The following is a 24,435-nucleotide window of genomic DNA, read 5'->3' on the forward strand; positions in this document are numbered from 1 at the left end:
GAAGCATCTTTATTAATGAACAATTTTCTATTTATGCTGACTGCATACCCCCACTAAACACAGGTACGTTGTCTACGATATGCCTACTCTTTATGGAATGTAACATCATATGACGCGTGTGTCACGCTTTCGTCGAGCTCCGAATAGCGAGAAGTAAGTGTGGTGGTCATTGGACTTGCTGTATATGCTACCTAGAGAACATACGCAGTAACTCTAGTCGCCATATGTGCATACACACACAATGGCCCCCGTTAATCAGCGCTGAGTGATGAAATCTGATTAATTTATCAGGCCAAACCAAACCGATGCACCAAACAGCGCATCTACTATTCATTTCGAAAACGAACAATGAACTGGGCCTCACCGCAGTGGTCAAGTGGCTAAGGGTTTTTTTTTTCATGCTTTTTATTGATACGAATACAAGAATGTGGCATGTGTTTAGTATACAAAAGGAGGTGTTAAAGGTGCTCGGCTGCTGACTCGCAGGTCGCAGGATCGAATCCCGGCTGCGGCGACTGCATTTCCGATGGAGGCCAAAATGCTGCAGGCCCGTGTGCTCAGATTTGAATGCACGTTAAACAATCCCGGGAGGTCGAAATTTTCAGAGCCCTCCTCTACGGCGTCTCTCATAATCATAGGGTTGTTTTGGGACGTTAAGCCCCACATATCAATCGAAAGCGCCCTCAGTGAGGACACTGTTTCCCTCGCATCAGGGGAGGAAGATAAGCGAGCGTTGATAAGCGGCCATGTGGAAGGAAAGCGCTTCCACGAAACGAAGTTTCTAGATCAACGGTTCATAACGGCGAGGGAAAGTGTCGTCGTTGGGGACGTTATGGTAGATGTGTTGTTTGGTACGTCGATTTCGGTTTCGCCTCCTGAATTAGTCAGATTTTGACGCTCCGCGCTGATTGGCCACATTTCAGAAATTTCAAAATGGCCATGGACTAATCGCTGAAAGAACGAAGCCACCCATTTGACTCGACTGCCTTTTTCCACCGGTTAGGACGCTAATTGTGGAGTGAAGAAGACGACGAGTTCGTTGTGGTTGTTGTTGTGCACGCGATCTGCGTTCCTGTCAGATCGGCGATATTCTGACTGGCAATCGTCACTGCGCGCTAACAATAAATGGTCTTACGAGAATCGTTATAGTTTTTATAGTTACTGCCGTAATTCATGATTGCGCGCATCTGAATATGCCCTCCGCCCATAGGCGTATCAGCCAGGGTAGCAAGGGGGGTTCGAGCCCCCCACTGAGAAAAGTTTTTATAGTTTTTATAGTTTTTTATAGTTTTTATAGTTTTTTATAGTTTTTTTTATAGTTTTAAAGTTTTTATAGTTTTTATAGTTACTGCCGTAATTCATGATTGCACGCATCTGAATATGCCCTCCGCCCATAGGTGTATCAGCCAGGGTAGCAAGGAGGGCTCAGCCCCCCCCCCCCTCCCCCACTTTCGACGGTCTTCACTGCCGGTTGCACACTGGGGAAACCAATGCGGAAACTAACCACACTAATCACTCACACATATTGTTATGAGCGAATGAAAATGTTGCCAGAAAATAATATAGTGAAATTCATCCAACTTTTCTGTTGTGACGATTTTTTCCGGGAGGCTCTTTGCGGTCCGGGCCACCTATGCGACGCTTTCGCATCTTGTGCTGTAGCATTGTAGAGCAGGCTACAGTACAAGGCACAAGATCGTCTTGTGCTGTAGCCTGCTTTGTTATGAATGGGAACGAGAAATCGTTTTATTGACCAGCCAGAGCAATTTGTGTTTCAGGAAAAGGGGTTTTTTTTTCGTCAAAAATGAATAGCATCATCACTGCTCTGTAGAAGCTGCTGTGGGCCGATGATTGTTACGAATCTTTTGAAATATTTTATCTTTGCCATACTGGAAGCGCCAAAAGAAGGTTTCCGCTCTAGACTCTGATAAACCTGATCAGCCTCGCTTATGGTAACTAGGAGCGTTGACAGCAGTTTGCAAAGTGGCGACGAAGAAAGCAGTGGAATCGAATACATTGGGAAGCATAGGCGTATCAGCCAGGGGGGGGGGGTCAAGGGGGTCGCGAGCCCCCCACTGAGAAAAGTTGGGGGCTGAGCCCCCTCACTTTCGACAGCCGTCACTCTTGGCTGTATGCTGGGGAAACCAACAAGTAAGGCGTAGTTTTTTATCACAACAGTAATCACTCAATTATGTTCTTACGGGAGAATGAAATTGTTACAGGGTCATGTGTATTACTATCATCATTGATGTATTCAACATCCACTGCCAGTGTGGTACGTGCACCCTGAGAACTCTGCAGTTTATTGCTCACGAGTCAAGGAAGGATTCTTATGGCTTGAAAGAATGCCGACTATAGTCTTTGAAGAAGTATTTCAAGCGGCCACATTGTAGTAAAATGGAGTGTAGTCATCACATGGTACACTCCCAATAGGTGCAGAAAACGCGAATTTGTAAATTGCAACTGCAGAATGATCTAGATTGGTATGTTTGTTGGTAGCATTTGTGTCATCAATTTTTTTTCTTTTAACTCCTTGCACAGAGTTTTGCTGATGGCGAAGGATTCATACATATAAATAATGATCACTCTTTAGAAGCTACATCTATACAACAACACTATTATTGTATATATTCATAAACATGATAGTCAAGTAATTTCACTCGTATTTTTATATGACAAACACTGAATGAAAATATGAAAATGCCATCAATAGCTTAGTTGTCGCATTCAGAGCAGCTTGTGTTAATACAAGTGCTTGCACTTCTAATATATTTCAAGAATTAAAATTTGTTACAATGGTTAGGCGAGCTACCAGTGGGAAAGCTTAGTGCAACATCAAATGATCAGAGTTTCTCTATATAGATATTTGTAGAAATAAAAAACAAAAAGGTTCTATGCAATATATATTATCTACAAAATATTAATTGGAATTCTTAACTATTTGAACACTTTTTGTGAAATCCTTCTTACTGTGTCGTGTATGTACTAGTGCTACTGCACGAGGGTTTTTTTTTTCAGACCACTTCTTTAGAACATTTCTTTACTTTATCTGCAGTTGAGAAAGTTGATGGCAGTTGCCTTATGACAGAAGAGGCCACTGCACTTGATTGACAGTTAGCTGCAACTACCGAGGGGTACAGCGTTTTCAGTTTAAGGAGCGGCACTACGCTATAATTTAGCGGAGGGGAGGCCAATCTTTGGGTGGGATGTTGGAGAAAGCGGAATATTGTTGTTCAAGATGCTTGGCTTGGCCAAACAGTTTAGTTGGCTGGTTAAGCTTGCGTGCACATTTGCTCTGTGTTATACTTCATTGCTACATAGAGCCTTTCAAAGCAAATGCTGTGCAGTAAAACAAACATGAATAGAAGGTCAAACATTGGACACTCGTCTAGGCACAATCGGGTGCTTAACTGTGTTTGTTTCATCTGCATTAAAATGGCTTCAAATAATTCACCTTGGGTACGTGTGCTAGACTAGGTGCTCGACAGTGATGGCCAGCCAACTTCTGTGTTGTTTTTTAAGCATGAATCTTTTTCTCACATCAGAAAGATGTACTTACCTTCAGATTAAAGCCTCACTCAAAATGTTTCTTTTCTTTTTTTTACATCTAGGCGCAGCAACCACAGCCGGTCACATGCGCAAAACACTGGCTCCAAAAGACTGCCTTTCAATCATGACGGTCACTACAAAGCTTTCAGTCGGTTTCACTGAGTGCCGCTTTGACTCTAAAGAGTCTGCAGGCACCGAAGACGTGCAGCAAAGTCGGGTGGAAAGTACTCCACCTTACATTGACTCACTATCGCCATGTGAACAATGACTGTAAATACTTGATGCTATTAGAGTCAAGTCTATATCAATTAGGGTCTGTTTTGACTGAATCTATACGACTGAAGGTGTGACGGAGAAAAAGGTAACGACTGTAAAAAAGACAAAAATTTTAAAAATTAATGATACACGGTAAGACATATAGAAAATTACTTTGTGATGCAGCTGCTACGTGATTTTGTTCTTTGGTGCTTGCACCAATAAAGAAAACTCGCTTGTGACTAGTATAATTTTCTTCACTGCTTTGCAGTCAACATTCCGTATAATACAGTTGAAATTAACATTTATAAAGTCAATATTCACTATGTGAACATGTGAATCGCTAGCATACCCCTTGAAATCCCATGCAAAGGCATCGTGCCGTTCTCACCATATATGCAACTCCCCATTCAACACCCATTCAACATATCGGGCACTGCGCCATGTTGTGCACTTGCAGCTACTCATGTCCCATCTGCCACATCACTCGTATCAACGAAAATAGTCATGCCAACTAGTTGGTGTGATTTTGGAAGGCCTTGTTGAACACAACACTAAAAATGAAGGGCAGTGCAAACACAGTAGGGAAAAGAGCAATGTACCTGTCCCAGGATGTGAATGGTTCGTGCATCAATAATTTCAGTTTAATTCCATGATGACGGATTTGCTGTGGCTTAGCATGACCAGATTGCATGACGAGGTGAAAAATGCCCGTTGCATAGATAAACATTACGCCTGCACAGTGAACCTAAGTCCCTGCTGCTATTTGTCATTGGAAGACAAACTTCAACATTCTTTTGCCGATTCAGATGGGCATCTGCTTCATTTCGATTTATTGATATATGTGAAGTCATTATGTTCCCCCTTTGAATTCAACATATCTGGGTTTAACTTGTGTGGCAGTACAGTCGCACTTTGTATCCCCTTGTTTTGTTAACTCATTGCTCTTTAATGGCCCTACATTTTTGTTTTATGCAATGAAGAAATAGCAATAGTTAAAGACAGAAAAAGTAACAGCACTTGATATTGATTACAAGCGGCCCATGTAGAGTGCATTATAATAATGGAGAGAGTGAAGCCCTAAAAAAACTGCCCATAAAGTTCACATTTGAAAATTCTCACTTAAACACCTGTACAGTATCATAACTCAACAGCACACACACATTCACAAAAACACAAAATAATGTGACATGCCTTATATCAGAGGCTGGAGTAGAGAAGGAAGGAGAACACAGGGAAGTACCCAGCTTATGGGTGCCTGCAGGAAGAAAAGAAGGAGGGAGTTAACATGCAATAAAAGAACTAAGATAAGCACTGGTCTATAAATATATCTAAGCATAATATTTTAGCATTTTCTTTTCCAAAGTTGTACTGTCACACGATTCATGGTGGATTCCCTAAGGTGGGTCGAGCCATATGTCTAGGACATAAATACCTTATTTGGTGAAGTTTCCTATTTGGTGGAGTCGTTCTGCATAGCTCCCTATAGAGCTGGGTGTGATAAGCAGTTGAGAGTATGGCAGAAGAGAGAGAGATAAGAGCATGCCAAGACCCTGCCCCTTACCTGAGAAAGTAAAAGTTCTACACCTATGTGAAAATCGCACTCTTATTGGAGGCTGAAGCTCTTAGCCACCACTGCTTTGCTTCAGCACTGGAAGCCTTTGTTCCAAGCAAAGGGTTCCAGTGAACAATGGGTTTACTGAAAGCCCACGAAATAGAAGCCCACAAACCAGACCACAGGACATTTTTACAAAAAAAAAAACACGTCACTTGGGTCATGAAACAAGCTCGCTGTCCAAAAAAACGACCTCGCAATACGCAATATACAATCCCTAGATGCACTTCGTTGCCAGGTGTGCAGTTTAAAATTTATGCATACATAGCCCACACCTTCAGGAAACTTCTCGCAGCCTTTGCACCTCAATACCGCTGACTGTATCTTAATTGTAGTGAACTATAACCTTAATATAATAATGCAAGAGGTCTGTGTTGCCAGCCTTGGCAAAACGACCTTGTAGTTGGATCTCCTTCACTATGTACTAACGGTCAAAGGCATAGGCGTGGGCAGTGAGAGGAGGCAGGGTGGAGCGTCTTGTAGGATAGCTGAGAAGCTTTACTTTATCGCAACGAATGCCATAAAATATGTTCCTTTGATTCTCACTGTTTCTGACACGCATACTCTTATGGTCACCTGTTGAAAATAAAGAAGTGAGGCATGGCCTTCTCTCTTCAAACGACTAGTAGTAGTAGTAGTAGTAGTAGTAGTAGTAGTAGTAGTAGTAGTAGTAGTAGTAGTAGTAGTAGTAGTAGTAGTAGTAATACAAAACTTTATTATATGCATAAACCAGACAGGCTATAACCCCAGTGTCCTGGGGAATATACAGGGTGAAGGGCATAGTAGTTTGTCCAAAGAGGACGTGCCCCTATTCCAGGGCTCCACTGACACGAGCCATCCGTTCAGCTCTGTGGATCAGTAGCAGCTGATCCACCAGAGCAGGGCTATGCAGCAGCGTCTCTCATTCGTCGCATGTGCCATCGGTGTCGTGTTCTTCATCGTGCTCTGCACACTTTTCACCCGACACCGCGGGCATGCTCACTTTTCACCCAATCTACCCCATGTCGTGGGGAAGATAGGATGGAAAGTGTGGATATTTATGTAAGTGTTTGTCTGTAATCTTAGCACTGTCACTTCCGCAGCACTGAGCTTTCTATGTGGACATGGATAGAGCTGCCTATTTTCCCTGTAGTACTTAACAATCATTGCGAAACGAGGGTCCAGGGGTGTGGGTTCCTCTATTGCAGAGCCTGGAGTGGCTTGGTTATTTGTAAGGTATCAAGCCGTCTCATTCACATGCAGGTTCCCTGTCATGCCCTCATGCCCCGGTGCCCAAGTCACAGTCTGTTTGTATTTTTCTGTGGGGTTCTGTCCTGTTCCAACCAATATCTGGAGCGCCTGTGCTCCGATTTTGCCCCTCAGATACTTTCGGCAAGCTTTTTGCAAATCTGTAATAATTGTTAATGGAGCGTTTTGCGTCCTCCATCCTTCTTTTATTGCGAGTGCTATGGCGACCTGTTTTGCTTGTGTTATCGAAGCCCGATCTATTGAAGTGCAGGCTGTCATTTTCCCTTTACGGTCTGCGGCTACACACACAGCTTTTTTCGCATCAGTCTGATAAGGCACGGCGTCATTGAATCAGGCCATGTTCATATATCTTGTCATTTTGTCAATGTGGTCAGCCCTTATCTTTCACCTTCCATCATGCAGAGTAGGATCCACCTTGCTTGGTATTGGCAATACAGTGTACCCTTCTCTAAGTTCGCTTTAGTTTCTTAGTGTTTTTGTATCAATGTATTGCACCCTAATTTTGTTAGGACTGCTGTGCCAGTTGGGGTCTGGAGAAGGCGATTTTCTTGCGCTAGTATCTGGGCCTTGCATAATTCTTCAATTGTGTTATGAAGACCAAGCACCAGTAGCTTGTCTTTTGAAGTATTCCGCGGTAATCTGTCTTGTAGGACATTCTATTTATTTGGTTTGCTTTTTCTTTTTCTTGTCAGTTCATAATGTGATATAGAAGCAAGTATGTAACACGACTGATGACGAGGCTTTTGACCAGTCTTAGGTCATCTTTTGTTCTCTCATGCCTTTACGGTTGTTGGCTATACGCGAGGTCATGCGTGAGACGTACTCTGCCAATGTTTTGAGATGATCTAGTGTGTGCAGACATCTATAATTAGCTTGTAGCCACACACCTAGTATTCGTAAGGTAAGGAATGATAGTTCCTTCGAGCCTGACTTCCAACTTTAGACTCGGGTCAATCCTCCTTGCGTTTTTTGTCGTGAAGCGAATGAGCTCAGACTTTTCTGCTGAGCATTGAATACCCCGTATCTTTGCGCACTCTTCTATGGTGCTCCTATCCTGTTTGTTTCTATCTTGTTTCTTCACTAGGCTGGCTGTGGTTGTCCATTCCGTGATGTCTGCATATATCGCATGTTGTAGACTGGCAATATCATTGAATTTTCTTGCAAGACCTGTCATGGCTATGTTGAAAAGTGTCAGTGAAATGACCTTTCCTTGAGGTGTTCCAATTTGTTTGGAGGTCAAATAATGTTCGATTCGTAATCTTCAAGCTTGATTATTACAATCCTGTGACTAATGAAACTTTTGACATATTCGAATATTCGTTCTCCACTGTTAGCTTTCTCGAGACCTTCCAGCATTGCTTTATGACTGATGTTATCAAAGGCTCTCTTTATGTCAACTGCCATAACGATATTTTCCCTAATCATAGAAATGTCCAATAATACTTGTTCTTTTAAAAGTAATTGAACATCTTGCGTTGAAAGGTGTCAGCGAAAGCCATACATGGTGTCGGACATGAGGTCGTTGTACACGAGACATTGAGGAACCTGGTGATGACCAGTTTTTCAAAGATTTTTCCTAAGCAAGACTTGAGGGAGATGGGTCTCATGTTCTCAAAGGCAAGTTTTTTGGCTGGTTTAGGCACACGGCAGCAATCGCATGTTTCCATTTTTGTGGAACAGTTCTAGCGAGCCAATGTTTGTTTATGCATTTAATGAGAGCTTCAATGGCTTCGCCATTCCTGATCATATCATTGGTGATTTTATCCACACCCACCGCAGTATTCCTCTGGTACTAAATATGGCTGCTCTGATCTCGGCGTCCGTAAAAGGCTTGTCTAAATCAGGTTGTGGTGGTCCTTTCTACCTTACTTGGTGTGAAGGTGTCGTTCCGTTCGTTCCAAAGCTTTTTTTAAAGCGTGGCTTGAATGAGTTCCTCTTTTGTACCAGGGTATGAAAATAGGATATGTAGACGGTTTCGCAAGAGCCTACCAGTCTCTGGCAACATTGTGCGTTCACCAGAAAACCACTCCAGGAAATATCCGGTTTAGCCTGTTCTTGCGTGGTTTCAGCCTTTGTTGTTGGCCGCGGTTGCTTGTGTTTCGATATCTTATGCAAATAAAAGTATTCCGATGAAGCGCTTGCAACTCGAGCACAGCTTTGTCAAGCCAGGATGCAGTCTGCAAGCCTGAACTAATTTTATATGCTAGTCAAAACGTTCCGTTTTGATCACGAGAGCAGACTAGATTCCCGTTAAGAGCGTCTAGGCTTGTTCTTCCCACTTCATTAAAGGCAATGTAAAGCTCAGCGCACACTGATGGCGCAGAGACGATACTCAGATATTAGATTAGTCGAAGGTTCTGGTTACCGGGAACACATCAGTCGCTGTCGTCTCCCACTCATGGCAGATACGTGTACTGACGCCTGAAATAGGTAACAAAACGTGAAAGCGAACACTGAAAATTTATCGCAAAGGTGTTTCTCGTATAGTTTGAACGATAATAACGATGCCTATTGTTGAAACGACATACGACACAAATTAGCTATGCACTACATAAATCGCCGTACTGTGTACGTCGTGGTGTCCACGTTTCGTTGTCGTTGGATTTGAATTTTTTTTAAAGGGACGATCGCGAGTGGGCACTTATCTGTGCGAGCAAATGACTCATCGCCTGTCTTTCAGCCGCTAAATAATATCGCTGCATTCTAGCTCATTTATGTTTTGGTGTGAACATGGCTTAGGTGGGTTCAACTTAAAAGTTTGATTCATGAATAGCTTACTCGTGAGTAAACCATAATAGTTCGCGTGACCAATTGCTTCTGTTGATGTTATCACATAACCTGTACATTATACATTTAATTGGTCACGCGAACACTTCGGATCGCGAGAAAATCCGAACGCCAATGATCTCTATAAAGAACCCGGCGTTACACAGGCGCAAAGATAAGCGTTTTATCTTGAGGTTGTGTGTCTAGACGAAAACACAAAGATGTTCGGGGTATGACAAGAAGTAGGTTTTCAGTTCTAGTCGAAAAGCTGAATTGAACAACTTCACTATGAATCGGGCAATCTTCTCCTGCATATATGTGGGTGCGCTTTGAAGACGTGGAAAGAGAAAACACAAGTGTGCGCTGTCAATTTCTCTGTCCGCGTCTTCAAAGCGCATTCACATCGACATGCAGAACCAACTGGCCCAATTTAGTTCGTTGGCAAGCTTCTCCTGCAGGCGCGGCCTCTATGAGAGGCAACATGGAGCAGGGGGCCGCGCTCATCGGAACGCCACGAAGGATATTTTGCGCGGCGCCAATCGGCCACGTGAGCAGTGAGCCCCTTCATGTAGCCGCTAGACGTTGCTGCAAACACATCCTAAGGAATGCACCAGAAATAACAGAGAGCAGCAAACCGAAACACACCATGAAAACACCACCAGAACTTTAAAAAAGCATTGCCGAAAGTGTCGCACCGGAAATCTGCTGAGGTAGGCCGTTCGGCGCGAGCCAGTTTGTTTACAAACGCCGAAACCGTCTATTGAAGGATTTTTTGGTCGTGAATGAAAATGCGCCTCTTGAAGTCAACGTCAGCACATCCGCGTGAAACGGTCCGAAAATGCATTGTAATCGCACAAGCTCTCATGTATGAATGCGCAATAAACTATATACTACTGTGAAGGCTACGTGTGCCCGGCTCACCTTTCCTTCCTCCGTGGCCCGGCTTGTCCGACGCACGTAAACCTAAACCGATCATTTTTTTTTTCATTCATTCAAAATCACATGCGATGGCAGCGCTAAGTAATTCATAGCGACTAATCTTTGCAGCAAACCACATTTCTGGCTTGGCAACGTTGGCTTTCGTGCTGGGTGGTATGGTTTCTCTAAACACAGAAACACTGCGATCACGGCGTACCGTCGGCAGCATCGGTAGTGACATTTCTTTTGCGGTCCTTCGATAAGTAGTTAATTGCGGCTTTTGGGGCCACTTCATTGGGACACAGCGACAGGAACATCTGCGGGCCTCTGCGAATTCATATATAACACAAGAAGATTACCTTGCTGAGTCAGCAATCAGCTCTCGAATTTTACTAGCCACACTACCACTTATTATTTAGCTGATACACTGCAATGATTCAACTTTCAGGAGAATTTCATATAACGATTCCACCTCAGATATTCAACAAATTCTATTATTTCTCCCCCCCCCTTTTTTTCTTTTTTTTACATTGCACCAAATTAATTTCACAGTCAAAACACGGTAATCATATCCCCCTAGTCTACAAAATCTGTAGGTATTGACTTGCATTAACCACCGGCTTCTTGGCCAATCGCCCTTAGTGGGTGAGAGCCACAAAAGAAAGGAACAAGCAAGCAAGCAAGCTAGTTCATTGACTTCCGTGCGTAGGGTCTGACGAAAACGAAGTTTTCTGCTTCGAATACACATACCCGGCCGTTCAACTCGTGCCGCAACAGAGAAGGCCTTCAAGAACAGAACGTTCAACTCGTTCAGCTGCAAGTGCAAAGCATGCAAGGTGAGTTTGCGCCTCGCTGAAAGAACGCTGGGGGCGACTGTCTTGTCTCACGCCAATTCGCATGAACCAGTGAACGATAACCGAAAACTTAGTGGTGGATGCTGTGCATGGTTTTTATTGGTACGTGTCGTCTTACCTCGGTTTTACCGCAACAGCACCTAATCGGAAGGCGGTAAATTCAAAATTCGTCACCCTTGCAACTTATTCGGTGTTTTTCATCCAAGATAATCTTCGCGTAGCAATTAAAAGTAGAGACGCATTGTTAATCGCTGATACTCTATGACACATAAGAAAGAGCTTGTGTGTTTTACTAAGCTGGTAGCTTAGAGCAGCTAACGTTCTTGTCGTGCTGCTGAGATCGGCGGCTGAATTTCGATGGAGGCGAAACAGTAGATTCCTTTGTACTTCGATTTTGGCGCTTTTTAAAGAACAGCGGGTGTTCGAAATTCACATAGCTCTCCACTACGGCATTTGTCAATCATATCGTAGTTTTGAGACCTATAAGCCCCCTAATGTCATTATTACTCTCATTAAAACTAAGGGCACATGCGCGTACATGCTCCCCGCGAAGAGCGCGAATGAGGATCGGTGCGAAAGGCGTGTGTATATATATATATATATATATATATATATATATATATATATATATATATATATATATATATATATATATATATATATATATATATATATCTGCTCACGGCTGTTTATTTTTTCACCCACTTTTCTTTCTTCTTATTTACATTTCATTGGTCATTGGTTCTAATAACTTCCGCTGTACATTCCTTGGCATTACTGTCTGTTAGATTTCATTAATATTGTGTCAAAACACCCAAAAACGAGCCCTTAGGTATACACCTCTTTCCCTTATATATGGTTTTTTTTCCTTAAGAGGAAAAAAAACCAAGAAAGATAGATATTATAAGGTGAACTCCCCCGGGCGCCCCCTTTCACTCTTCTTTTCCCTTCCCTCTCAATCTCTCCCCCTTTTCTCTTTTTCACCTTTAGGATGACTGCGGAGAAAAGATAGAGAGATAGGGGGGAAAGGGAAGGAAGAGTGAAAGGTCGCGCCCGGGGGAGTCCACCTCATACTCTCCTTTTCTTCTTTTTTACTTCTTTTTCTTTTTTCTTCTTTTTCCTTTCGTTTTTTTTTTGTCTTTTTCTCTCTCCCCCTCTGATGTAATATTGTATAAAGCTGAGCACCACCAAACTGTACTCTCAATCCTGATGAAGGCCAGACTCTAGGCCGAAACGTCGAAATAAACCACGTTGTGACCGCTCACGGAGGATCTAATTGCAACGCTACGGCCACTCAACCACCATGCCTGCCATATATATATATATATATATATATATATATATATATATATATATATATATATATATATTGTTACGATTTCCTGCGAGTACATAATCGAGCCATCGTTTCGGAAGCGAGCAAACTTTCGAAGTGCTGTAATAAACGCTCATAAACTAGAGATATATCATTGAATGAAATTTTCAGGACATATGGAAAAGCAGGTTTATATCATGTTTCAGAAAAATACGAAAAATTAAGGAAAGGTCTTGTTTTGGGAACCATGGTGTTCTACGCACACGAGACATGATGAACACCTCTCCTGTGTTCATATTGTTTCGTGTTCGTTTAGTACGCTGTGGTTTCCCGAGTACGATGAACTAGCTACCAACATGAATAACTTCCTTTCTTCTATACGGAAATAGTACAGCGCACGGAGCAATGAAAAGTCCGGCACAGTTATTTCTTCAACGTCGAAATGTTTATCACCACGCTCACTCCCCCCCCCCCCCTTATGTGAAATGAAATGTATGGGGCATACTTTGCGCCCCCCTCTTAAGTCAGTAAGACTTATCACCGTTATCAACCGTCAATTTAAACACTACGTTTCGAGGCCGCTTATCGAGCTCGCTTATTTTTCTGCCTCAATGCGAAGGAAACAGTGCCGTCATTGAAGGTGTTGTAGAAGTGAATGGTAGATGCGCTGTTTGGTCCGTCGGTTTACCTTTCCCCCTGCTAAATTGGTCAGATTGCATTTCTCCACGGTGATTACCAGTGGCCGCTTTTCCAAAATTTCATAGTGGCTTTGGACGAATTCGTAGGAAGGGAATTCGTAGGAATTTGCCCATTCGACTAAAGCGGCTATTACCACTGTTTAAAAAGGTAATTGTGTTAATTTGTATAATTACTGTTGTAAATAATGTTTGTATCCATCTGAAGATGCCATCTATCACAGAAAGCAGAAAGGCAACGTCGCAAGTAACACACAGATACCTCCTTTCTGTAATTTTTAAAAAATATTCGACACATTTCGTGAAACATCCTCTCTCTCTTTCTCTCTCTCTCTCTCTCTCTCTCTCTCTCTCTCTCTCTCTCTATATATATATATATATATATATATATATATATATATATATATATATATATATATATATATATATATATATATATATATATATATATATATATATATATATACACGCGTGGCTTCGGCACACGGCAGCGGGGTCGAGTGACGTCGGAGGCGCCGACTGTCCGACGGACACGACGCAGTTGCTGGAGCGCGTGGATGCTCCCTGCCTGAAGCACGAGGCGACGCTGGACTTCCTGCGCACCCATGGGCGCCTGCTCTTCCTGGTGCGTGGTCCTCCCGGTTCGGGAAAGAACATCGTGGCCGCCGAGCTGGAGGAGCTGTACCCGGAGTGCCGCTCCTACTGGTCGGACAAGCTGTTCAGTTCGCCCGTGGCCCCCGAGAGAAACACGGTCACCATACGCGAGTCCCACGACCTCTGCCTCAGCAAGTGAGTATTGACACGACCAACATGATCGCGGACGTATCACTCACGTGACATGTGACGTGATTCTGATCTTTCGCAGCCAGCATTATTCACACGACAGGGGAGAACTCACGCTACAAGCGAGGATTTCGGCATTGCTCCCCGAGGATCCCAACTGTGATTTGGACAGCCGTCGTTTCACGAATAGCTGCGCGCGGACTGGTGTGGAGAAGCGGGAACGGGTGAAGTAATACGCAATCTTCGGGGTCGAATCGCGATTTCGTAAGTCGTGTGAACACAGCTTAACTGGGCTGGTTGGCCTACAGCGGTCCATTGTTAAAGGGACACTGACACGATTTTAAAACATCACAAAATGAGATTTTTAAAGCGAAAGCCTTAGATGCCTCATCAAACACAAAAATAGATCGTCGGCGTCTCTCAGCCTCTGTGTCAACGTAAGTAATGCAAAATCACGTGAATACGCCACCATGTGACGTCGTCATAACGTCACTGATGACCAATATTTGTAACGCCATCAAGGAGTCATCTTGACATCCCCATGATGTCCCATGACGTAACGTTACACGATGACGTCATCACATGTCATCTTTGCTTGGTGAATGGTGGGCCGATCTCGAAACAATTCACAACCAGCTGAAGTGCACTATGCTTGCAGTGCCTGCGATCCTTGAGGCAGCAAGAAAATCACCTTACGGGTGCAGAAACATCTTGGAGGGTGGTATAGGATGTTCAATGCAATGACTGGGAAAAATAATATGATGAAGGGGCTTTAGCCTTCCAGTCATCTCAGGTGAATGCATAGGAACACTGTAAGTTTTCATTTCCTTAGCTTGCAGTTTTAGCCATCTCCACATACCTTATCCAGCAAACATGTGTGAAATGTTCTTGTTATATTATGAAGTTCTGTCGCTCGGGCATGTGCGAACCAGCTCCACTGTAATGGATGTTATGACGAATCAACAAAGTTCACTGGTTTCATATATACAATATGTTCTGAGGCACCATGCGTGGTACTTCTTTCAGAGTTCTCGATACGAGTCTCTCCGTTTCGAGCAAAAGTACATAAAATTGCTAAGTTCATGTCAGTATACACCTTTCAAAGGCCCCTAACTGCCTCTGAAAATACAAAATATAAAAAACGAAGGCATTTCTTTTTACTGACGTTTCTCGTCTTGCTTTCGCACTTCGTGATGCACGAACAGTGATTTCCTGGACGTCATTCCGGTACATACATTCGATTGATCCGTATTGGCTAAATATCAGATGTGAATTGTCTCCTACAATACCTTGCCATGTAACCGGCCGCCAGTTCATTTTGTCTCGCATTATCATCGTGCTCTATCAACTGTTATCACTTAGTGCATTTCCGACTGCGCAAGCGGAGATATAACTGCCGCTGACCGGGGCGAAATTTCGATACGCTTAATGCTAACTGCTGGACTAGTACACCAACATTTAAGATACACGTGGCGAGAAAGAGATATCGCCTGTAGGAAGAGTCCCGAACGTGAGAAAGAAGCCACTCCTCTCTCTTTGAACGCGGGGTGTTAGGGGCCCTTTACGGGAGCATCGGAGTCTGTGGCGGTTTCTTGGCCCCGCCGCCGCCGGAGGTTGGTTGCTACGGGTTTTGTGTAGGCCACGAGGTGCAGGCAGAGTAGGCGTTGTTAAGGCCTGGCCACATGTACCCGTTGCAGCGCATCAGCGTGCAGTCCCCTTTCTCCCGATAGAAAAAAGAGAGAGGGCGCGTGGACACGTGACGCTGCGGGCGCGAGGTCGCGTCAGTATTCCACGCGCTGCAATAGGTGCGCGTGGTGATGCCTTTAAAGCCTTATCGCGGCGCCACACTTATTCTCTACGGAGAGAGTGGGCGCACAGCATCGCGCAACCAGGCGCCCTTTTTCTCTATAGGGAAAGGGCATGGAGCCGCGTCAGAAAGTCACACGCTGACGGGCTGCAACGCCCACGTGTGGTCAGGCTTTCCCCACGGTCTGACCCCATGTATCCGTTGCAGCGCAGCGGCGCGTGGCCTTTCAACGCGGCGCCGCACCCTTTCCCTGTAGAGAGAGTGGGTGTGTAGCTACGCGAAGCTGCGCACCCACTCTCTCCATATAGGAGAGGGCTCGGTGCCACGTGAAAAAAGCACACGCCGACGCTCTGCCACGAATTCCTGAGATCAGGCCTTTTGCGGCGCTGTTCCGCACTTCAAAGCGTCGCGAAACGAACCGTTCATGCTACGAAAGGACGCCACTCTCAGAGCTTACTGCGCATGCGCAAAACTCATTGCGGCCTTCCTGCGGTGGCACCAAGCTGCCGTCAGCCACGGGCTCCAACGTTCCCTTCCACAGTGGACCGCGCTCTCTGTACTTAGTTATGACGGGAAGAAATGGCGGGACGGTGACAACGATAGACTGGGCGCTCACGTCTGTTGTTCTGTCAACGTCCCGTGTCTATAGCGCTGTTTGTTCCCGCCTTAACGAGTTCGTGCATCCTGTCATTATACCTCATCTTCTGTAAGTTCTGTTGCAACAGTGCTGCTCTCTCTTCTCATTCGCTAAGTTGAGTCCATCCCGTGGACACATGAGTTTTATCTATGGCTATAGTTAAACACCTGCAGACCTTTGTCGTGCAGGGGGAATCAGACTGATTACTGCGATATCTAAAGACGCCGTAGAATAAAAAGAAATTGGCAGATCCCACGTACAGTCGCAATCGATGATATGCGAAGCACGAATGAGAAATGTTATGTCATTTCAAAATCAGCACAACGTTACGAGGTGGAGGTAAATGATGCCGTACATGACTTCCGTGTCATGATTATCATGTTTGGATGTGTCGTTTACCTTAATCATCTATTCACGTCACGTGACACCAAATTTAGTATTTGTGAAGCTAGCGAAATGGCCGTGAGCACGTTATGAGCTTGGTATGTTGTCATGTTCTTACATAACACGCGTGTCAGGATTATCATGTTTGCACCAGTCATATATTTCGTCATTCATTGATGTCACGTAACACCAAATTTGGTATATGTGAAGCTAGCAAAACGGCCACGAGCGCCCAATGTACTCCAATGTAGCGTTGACGCGTGCGCATGCTGGGCACAGCGACGCTACGTTAGCCTGACGCCAGGCGCTAGATGGACGCCAGGCGCTACCAGCGTCCGTCGGTGCGACCTGACGGCAACCGGCGAGAAATGCAACATGCTGCATTTCGCGTCGATGCATTACTCAGACAACACTATGTCTCCCTCTTTTCGTGACAGAGGGACGTGGGACGCGCTGAAACGCGCATGCGTCAAAGCAACGCAGCACGGTGAGTGCCTGTGAGTATATCGCAGGACCGGTGCCTGGCGTGCGTCGCGACGAAATGAACGCCGGCGAGCACGTGCACCGCGTCACGTCGAAATGTATTGGCACCTAGACTGTGGCATGTAGTCATGTTCTCACATGACACGCATTATCACATTTGCACCACTCACATGCCTTCGTCATCTATTGGCGTCACGTAATACCAAATTTGGCATATGTGAAGCTAGCGAAACGGCCGCGAGCTTGTCATCAGTGTTGCATGTAGTCATGTTGACACATGACACGCATGTCGTTATTATCATGTGTGAATGTGTCATTTACCTCTGTCATCCGTTTGCATCACGTAATACCAAGTGTGGTACATGTGAAGCTAGTGAAACGGCCGCAAGCGCTTCATAAGCGTAGCATGTAGTCATATTGTTACATGATACGCATGTCGTGTTTATCAAGTTTGCACCAGTATCATACCTTCGTCATCCATTCTTGTCCCGTAATACTGTGTTTGGTACATGTGAAGCTAATGAAACGGCCGCGAGCACATAATGAGCGTAGCATGCAGTCATGTAGTTACATGACACTCATCCCATGTTTATCATGTTTGCAGCAGTCATATACCTTCCTCATCCATTCTTGTCCCGTAATACTGTGTTTGGTACATGTGAAGCTAATGAAACGGCCGCAAGTGCATCATGAGCGTGACATGTAGTCATGTTGTTACGTAACACGCATGTCATGATTTTCATGTTAGGGTCATTTGCTTGTGTTCGCCATGCAATCATGTCATACCATACAAGTTTTGCGACATGCCATGTGATGGAAACCACCGCAAGAGCTGCAAGACCATGAAATGCAAATCATGATATTCATGACATACTTGTCATGATTTTTATGTTATGACTAAACAAATATGTTCTTCATGCGGTCATGTTATGCTATACCAAGTTTGGTATCGATGCCATTATCGAATTATAGAAACTGGCAGGAGAGCTAAAGTTGTAAGTGGACAGACAGACAGACAGACAGACAGACAGACAGACAGACAGACAGACAGACAGACAGACAGACAGACAGACAGACAGACAGATAGATAGATAGATAGATAGATAGATAGATAGATAGATAGATAGATATATAGATAGATAGATAGATAGATAGATAGATAGATAGATAGATAGAGACGCTCAAAGTCGCCGAAGTTCGCTAAGAAATGCTTCGCATTTAATAAAGCTAACGGTCAGTGAGTGAGTGAGTGAGTGAATCAACTTTATTCGGTCCACAATAGACGCGAGTAAACTCAGCGTCACCTGGCTAGGCCCACTCGGGGACCATCAGGTTAAACCTGACGGCCCTCGCGCGGGCCCTCTGGACAGCCAGTATTTGAGAGGTCTGGTCCTGGGCCTTAATGAGTCGCTTCATTTCCTCTTGGGTGAAAGGGGGACCGGCAGAGGCGCAGCCCCACAGTACATGCTCGAAGTCCGCATAACCACCACACAGGGGGCAGTCCGGGCTTGGAAACCGTTCAGGGTACATTGTGTGCAGTGCCGCAGGGCTCGTGTAAGTGTTTGTTTGTAGCAGTCGGAGAGTAACAGCTTGGGCCCTGCATAGCGAGGAGTGTGGTAGAGGCAGCAGTCTTCTTGACAGATAGTGGTGCTTGCATACCTCGTTGTACGAGCAGAGAGGCTCAGGTCGCCCAGGAGATGACGCGTTACCCGGCACACGGTCAGTCAAACCTCGTGCAGCCGAGTGCGCCTCCTCGTTGGGATTGAGCGAGGCACCCTCAATGGTTCCAAGGTGTGCAGGAAACCAGACCAATGAGTGATTTTTGAGGTCTTTGACTTTTTGAATAATCTGTAGGACCTGGGGAGCCACCATGCCCATCTGGAAGGCCTTGATAGCGGCCTTGGAGTCTGAATAAATTGTGTCATGTACACCATCCGTCAATGCAAGAGCAATGGCAACCTGCTCTGCAACGCTGGAACTAGAAGTGCGGATGGTAGCGCAGCTGATGACTCTGCAATCACAGTCGACGACCACTGAGGAGAAGGCTTCTTCTTGAATGTACGAAGCAGCATCGACGAAGCAGGCTTGATCCTTGTCCAAGCGGGCACTGGCGAGCAGAGATTTACCCCTGGCTCGTCTTCGTGCTTCGTTGTAGGTTGGATGCATATTGCGCGGCATCCGCGCAATCTGGATCTTGGATCTTACGTCGTTGGGCAGCTTCACAGCGTCAGGACCGACAACCGTGGGGTTTCGTCCCAGCATGCCGAGTATGGTTCTACCCGCTGGGGTGCCAGACAGTCTGAAAAACTGTGCAAACTCTTGGGCTTCGACAATTTCTTCGAACGTGTTGTGGATTCCCAACTTCAGGAGGTCTTCCGTGTGCGTTCGAACGGGAATGCCAAGGGCCAGCTTGAAGACTCTTCTGATTAGGGCATTGATTTTGTTGCGCTCCGACACGAGCCAGTTGTGCATAGCCGCCTAATAAGCGAGGTGGCATAGCACGAATGCGTGGATAATCCGGATCAGATTGTCCTCCCTGATTCCGCGGTGCCTGTTAGCGATTCTTCGAATCAGTCCGAGGGCGCTTTCGGTCTTGGAACAAATGCGTTTGACGGCGGCTCCATTGGCTCCGTTAGACTCGATAAACATTCCAAGGACCCTGATAGTGTCCACCCGCGGAACTGGGGAGCCGTTACCGGTGAATAACGTAATGTGGCTCTCCATTGCTGGCTTCCAGGACCGGTGAGAACCGCCTCTGGGCCTCTTCTTATACAGTAAGAGCTCGGACTTAGCGGGCGAGCACCTTAGCCCGGTGGGGATGAGATAGCGCTCCGTCACATCGATGGCCTCTTGCAAAGCACTCTCGACCTGACCCTCACATCCGCTGAGGCACCAGATGGTGATGTCGTCTGCGTAGATCGTGTGGTTAATGTTCGGGATTTTGTTCAAGGCCCTCGACAGGTTGATCATGCAGATATTGAACAGCGTCGGGGAGATCACCGCCCCCTGACGTGTCCCTTTTGGCCCAAGGGTAATTTCGTGGTCAAAAAATCGTCAATCTTCAGTCTTGTGGACCGCGACGAAAGGAAGGAGCGCACAAAATTGTACGCCCGCTTGCCGACGTGAAACTCAGACAAGCTCTTGAGAATAAAGGCGTGTGATATGTTGTCAAAAGCCTTTTCCAAATCCAATCCAAGAATCGCCTTGGTGTCGGCGGAGCCGGAGTCAATGACCTGGTGCTTGATCAGCTTCATGGCGTCCTGAGTCGAGAGCCCCGACCGAAGGCCAATCATGTTGTGGGTATAGCATTCGTTAGACTCGAGGTGGTCAGTGAGGCGGTTGAGCATGGCGTGTTCGGCCACCTTCCCGACGCACGACGTCAACGAGATTGGCCTAAGATTCTCGATGCTCGGTGCCTTACCCGGCTTGGGTATCAGTACTGTGCAGGCCGCTTTCCAGCTCTTGGGAATGAGACCGCTTCGCCAGATTTCATTGATCTTCTCTGTAAGAAATTCGATCGAGTCGTCGTCGAGGTGCTTGAGCATTTTGTTGGTTACCCCATCTGGCCCAGGGGCGGATCTGCTATTGAGGGATGCGAGAACCCGCTTGACCTCAGCCACGGTGAAGTCCTCGTCCATCGATGGCGCGTCGCGCCCCTCGTAGTCGGGAAACTGGGGAGGTACCGGATTGTCCGTGGCCGCCAGGTACTTGTCTATGAGCTTCTCTGTGATCGCCTCATCTGGAGTTGAGTCGGTGGCCAAATGGACAGCTTTCGCCAAAGCTCTCTTCTGATTGGACTTGGTGTTGCCGTCGTGCAGTAGGTGTGTGAGGAGTCTCCAGCTTTTACCGGTCTTGAGTTGGCCCTCCATAGAATCACAGAGCTCATCCCATTGCTGCTTGCATAAGACCTTGCAATGATCTCCTACCGTTTTGTTGATTTCGGACATTTTCTTGCGCAGTCTTCCGTTATGGCGCTGAGTCTTCCATCTCGCGAGCAGTGCCTGCTTGGCTTCCAACAGATGCGCGAGCCTACTGTCCATCCTGTCCACCTCCAGATCGGTTGTCACCTCTTTGGTGGCGCTGGCCACATCTTCTTTTAACCCGTCGCACCAAGAGTCTAGGTCCGCATCCGGGGAAAGGGCGCGCTCGGAGCGGTTGGCTCGGAACAAGTCCCAGTCGATGAACTTAAAGGTCCTCGTCTTGTTGCGGGCAACCTCTATGGGCACTTCGATGATGCAATGATCGCTACCGAGGTCGATAGCTGTGTTGGTCCATTTGACGTTTTCCAGACTCTTGACAAAGGTGAGATCCGGGGTTGTATCTCGGCACACCGAGTTCCCTCTCCTGGTCGGGAAGTCCTTATTGGTTACCAGTGTCAGATCTTCCTCCGTTGCCGTGAGCCATATGTCTCTACCCTTCTTCGTATTGGTGAGGTAACCCCGCGCCTGATGCTAAGCATTGAAGTCCCCCATGACGACAAGAGGTTGACAGCCGGCAAAATGCACGACCTTCTTCAGAAGACCACCAGCCCTGGCTCTGTGTACGCTGGGCCTGCAGTAGACATTTAATATGAAAATACTGTTCCTTCGTAAGCACCGCTTAGGGGGGTCGACTAGGAGTTCCGTCATGACGTACTCGACCCCATTGTCCACTGGACCGAGGTCTCGCTGAATGCACGTGAACCTTTTACTGACCAGAGTGGCCACCCCCCTTCCCCCTTCAGTGGAAGCCACAGTGACGAAACCAGGGAGCCTGATGTTTGATGATGTGATCGTTTCTTTGCAGGTGATAACTTGGGGTTTATCCTTTATGCCTTTTAGGTATTGTCGCAGGGTCGCCCGTTTGCTGACGAACCCTGCGCAATTCCACTGCCACATTGTTATGACGTTAGTTTCGTTATCCATGTTTGGGCTTGGGGATGGGTTTCGAGAGGGCCGCCTGCAGGATGGCACCCTCTGTCGGCGGGGCAATGACACTGTTCAAGTTTGGGACTGGTGTTGTCGATGTGCTTGGCAAAAATCCGTGGTGGGTCCCCTCCAGTCTAAGTATTCTCTCGCTGAGGGCGACCAGACCCAGCTGGGGGTGCGCGATCATTTCTTGTACTTGAGAGAGGCCTGACTGTATGTTGGAGATGGCCTTCTTGAGCTCCGAAAGGAGCTCCAGAGTCTCGTCTTCCCTTGAGCTATCCAGGGCGCGACGCTTCACTGCACCCGCCTTGGGGGGAGCCTCCGCCGTGTCCATGGCCGACGAACTCGTGGCGGCCGGAGGAGCCGGCGGTTTGAGCGCCAATTTTCGTATTTCGGCTATCTCGGTGGCTAGCCGCCTGATTTCCTGCTTGAACTGGGCGTTTTCTTTCCTAAGACTATCATTGGCACGCCTAAGCTCTTTGAGCTCGTTCGTGAGACGCGGGTCATGCGAGTCCTGAGAGTTGGACGCCTGCGCTTGGTTGCCACGGGCCCTATCGGCCCACGTTAGATAGGACTTGCCTTTACCACCGGAGGGGGTGTTGGACCTTGGCCTGTTGGACGAGCCGCTCCGGGTGCGGGACGTGGAGCGGCTTCTGGAGCCGGAGCGCGCTGGAGAAGGCGATGATGGTCGTGATCTTGGGGCAGAGCGGCTTTTGGAGCCCCGTCGGCTCATGGAGCGACCTCGCGAGCGCGAGCGTCGTTTTCCCCTAGGGCTAGGGCTACATGAGGCTTGAGAATAGGAGGGTCGAAGGATCGACTGCGGGGGGAGCTCCTCTTGCTGTCTGGCGCGCTCGAAGCGTCGTCGGCGAACAATGTACGGAGTCTTGAATCTATGTGCACATTCTTTACTGGCAGTAAGGTGCGGACCGCCACAAAACTTGCATATTGGGGTGCATTGGTGCTGCTCATCAGGGTTTGGAAGGCCGCATCCCCGACAGACGACGTCGCTAGGTGTTGGACAGACATCGGCGCGATGCCCGAGTCTTCCGCAGGCGTGGCATACGTCCACTTGCTTTCTATATAGAGAACATTTCAACAGGAGCGTTCCGTACCTGACAAAATTCGGTACCCGGTGCCCGTCAAAGGCGATGATCACAGTCTCCGTCTGAGCAATTCTCTTAGCTGCCAGTGCGAGCGGGTTTTTCTGGTTAACGATCTTGCCATCCAGCGTCGCAGGGTCGTCTTGCAACGGTATGCCACGTATGACCCCCTTGCACGTGGAGTGTGGGGCAGTCTCGTACGCGCAGAGTTCGTGGATGTTGCCCGAGATGCGGATTTGCTTGAGGCGGGAGTATCGATCGGCATTTTCCCGTCTAGGAGTGCTGGCCACCATAATGTTTTGCTGTAAGTTCGGGCACAGAGTGTCTTGTGAGAGCTCATCGGGTCTGATGCCGGCGGCTGCAAGTATAGCGTCAGCCACCGCAGCCGCTCCAATTTTGGAGATATTCAGTCCACCTCTTGGTCGAATGACGATTTTGGTGTCTTTTTTTGGAAGAACCGGCATTCGGCCTGCCCTAATAATCTTGGACTTCAGCGCTGCGCCGCTATGCTTGTCGCCACGGGACGCCGAAAGCGTTGCTGCGGCGTTAGGGCCACCTCCCCGCGATTTGGCGTTAACTCTTCTGGCGCCCGCAGTTTGCCATCCCTGGTCTTGAGTGACTTCCTCCGGGGAAATGTTTTCTCCCTCTACTCGATATTCCATCATGGTAACGGACGAGTGGCGCCGAGCCACCCCTGAGGCCGGCTGGGTGGCCTAGATGAGCTAGGCCTAGGCCTGATCTCCGAAGTGCTCGTTAGGTGAGACGCCGCCGACGGAGGCACAAAAATGTCCGTAAAATGGTGAAAAATCACTCACTGTGGCAAAAGAGGATGTCCGCGTGGTCCTTAGAACTTCGCGGAAAAGATTTGCACAAATAAACATGGATACTCGACGACAAAATACTAGAAAAGTTGGCAAAATCCGGGAGCCGACGCGAGCACGTCTTGACTCGCCGCCGCCAGCGTCTCCTCCGCTAACGGTCAGCGATGAATTTTTGGGCATGGAGAGAGGGTAGCCTGTTCCACCGCAAATGCATACGAAGTGTACAACCAGTCGTGATTTAAATGACGTCCAGTCGCGGTGGTGTAGCGGCTAAGGTACTCGACGGCTGACCCACAGA

General features: G+C 46.9%; 1 protein-coding gene across 4 annotated transcripts in view; it reads left to right on the forward strand.

Moving 5' to 3' along the window:
* LOC142803735 (2',3'-cyclic-nucleotide 3'-phosphodiesterase-like) overlaps positions 1 to 24,435 on the forward strand; it is an 89,153-nt gene that overhangs the window by 44,400 nt on the left and 20,318 nt on the right. Inside the window, exons 1-2 of one of the 4 annotated variants that reach the window (XM_075889577.1) lie at positions 11,049 to 11,187; positions 13,707 to 14,004. The exons of the other annotated variants lie outside the window; for them this stretch is intronic. Of the exons in view, the coding sequence (XP_075745692.1) occupies positions 11,181 to 11,187; positions 13,707 to 14,004 (305 nt within the window). The 5' untranslated portion in view covers positions 11,049 to 11,180. Of the gene's footprint in view, positions 1 to 11,048; positions 11,188 to 13,706; positions 14,005 to 24,435 lie in introns of those variants that run through there. 4 annotated transcript variants of the gene reach the window in all.

This window comes from Rhipicephalus microplus, chromosome 3, assembly GCF_043290135.1.
Source record: "Rhipicephalus microplus isolate Deutch F79 chromosome 3, USDA_Rmic, whole genome shotgun sequence".
Taxonomy (NCBI): domain Eukaryota; kingdom Metazoa; phylum Arthropoda; class Arachnida; order Ixodida; family Ixodidae; genus Rhipicephalus; species Rhipicephalus microplus.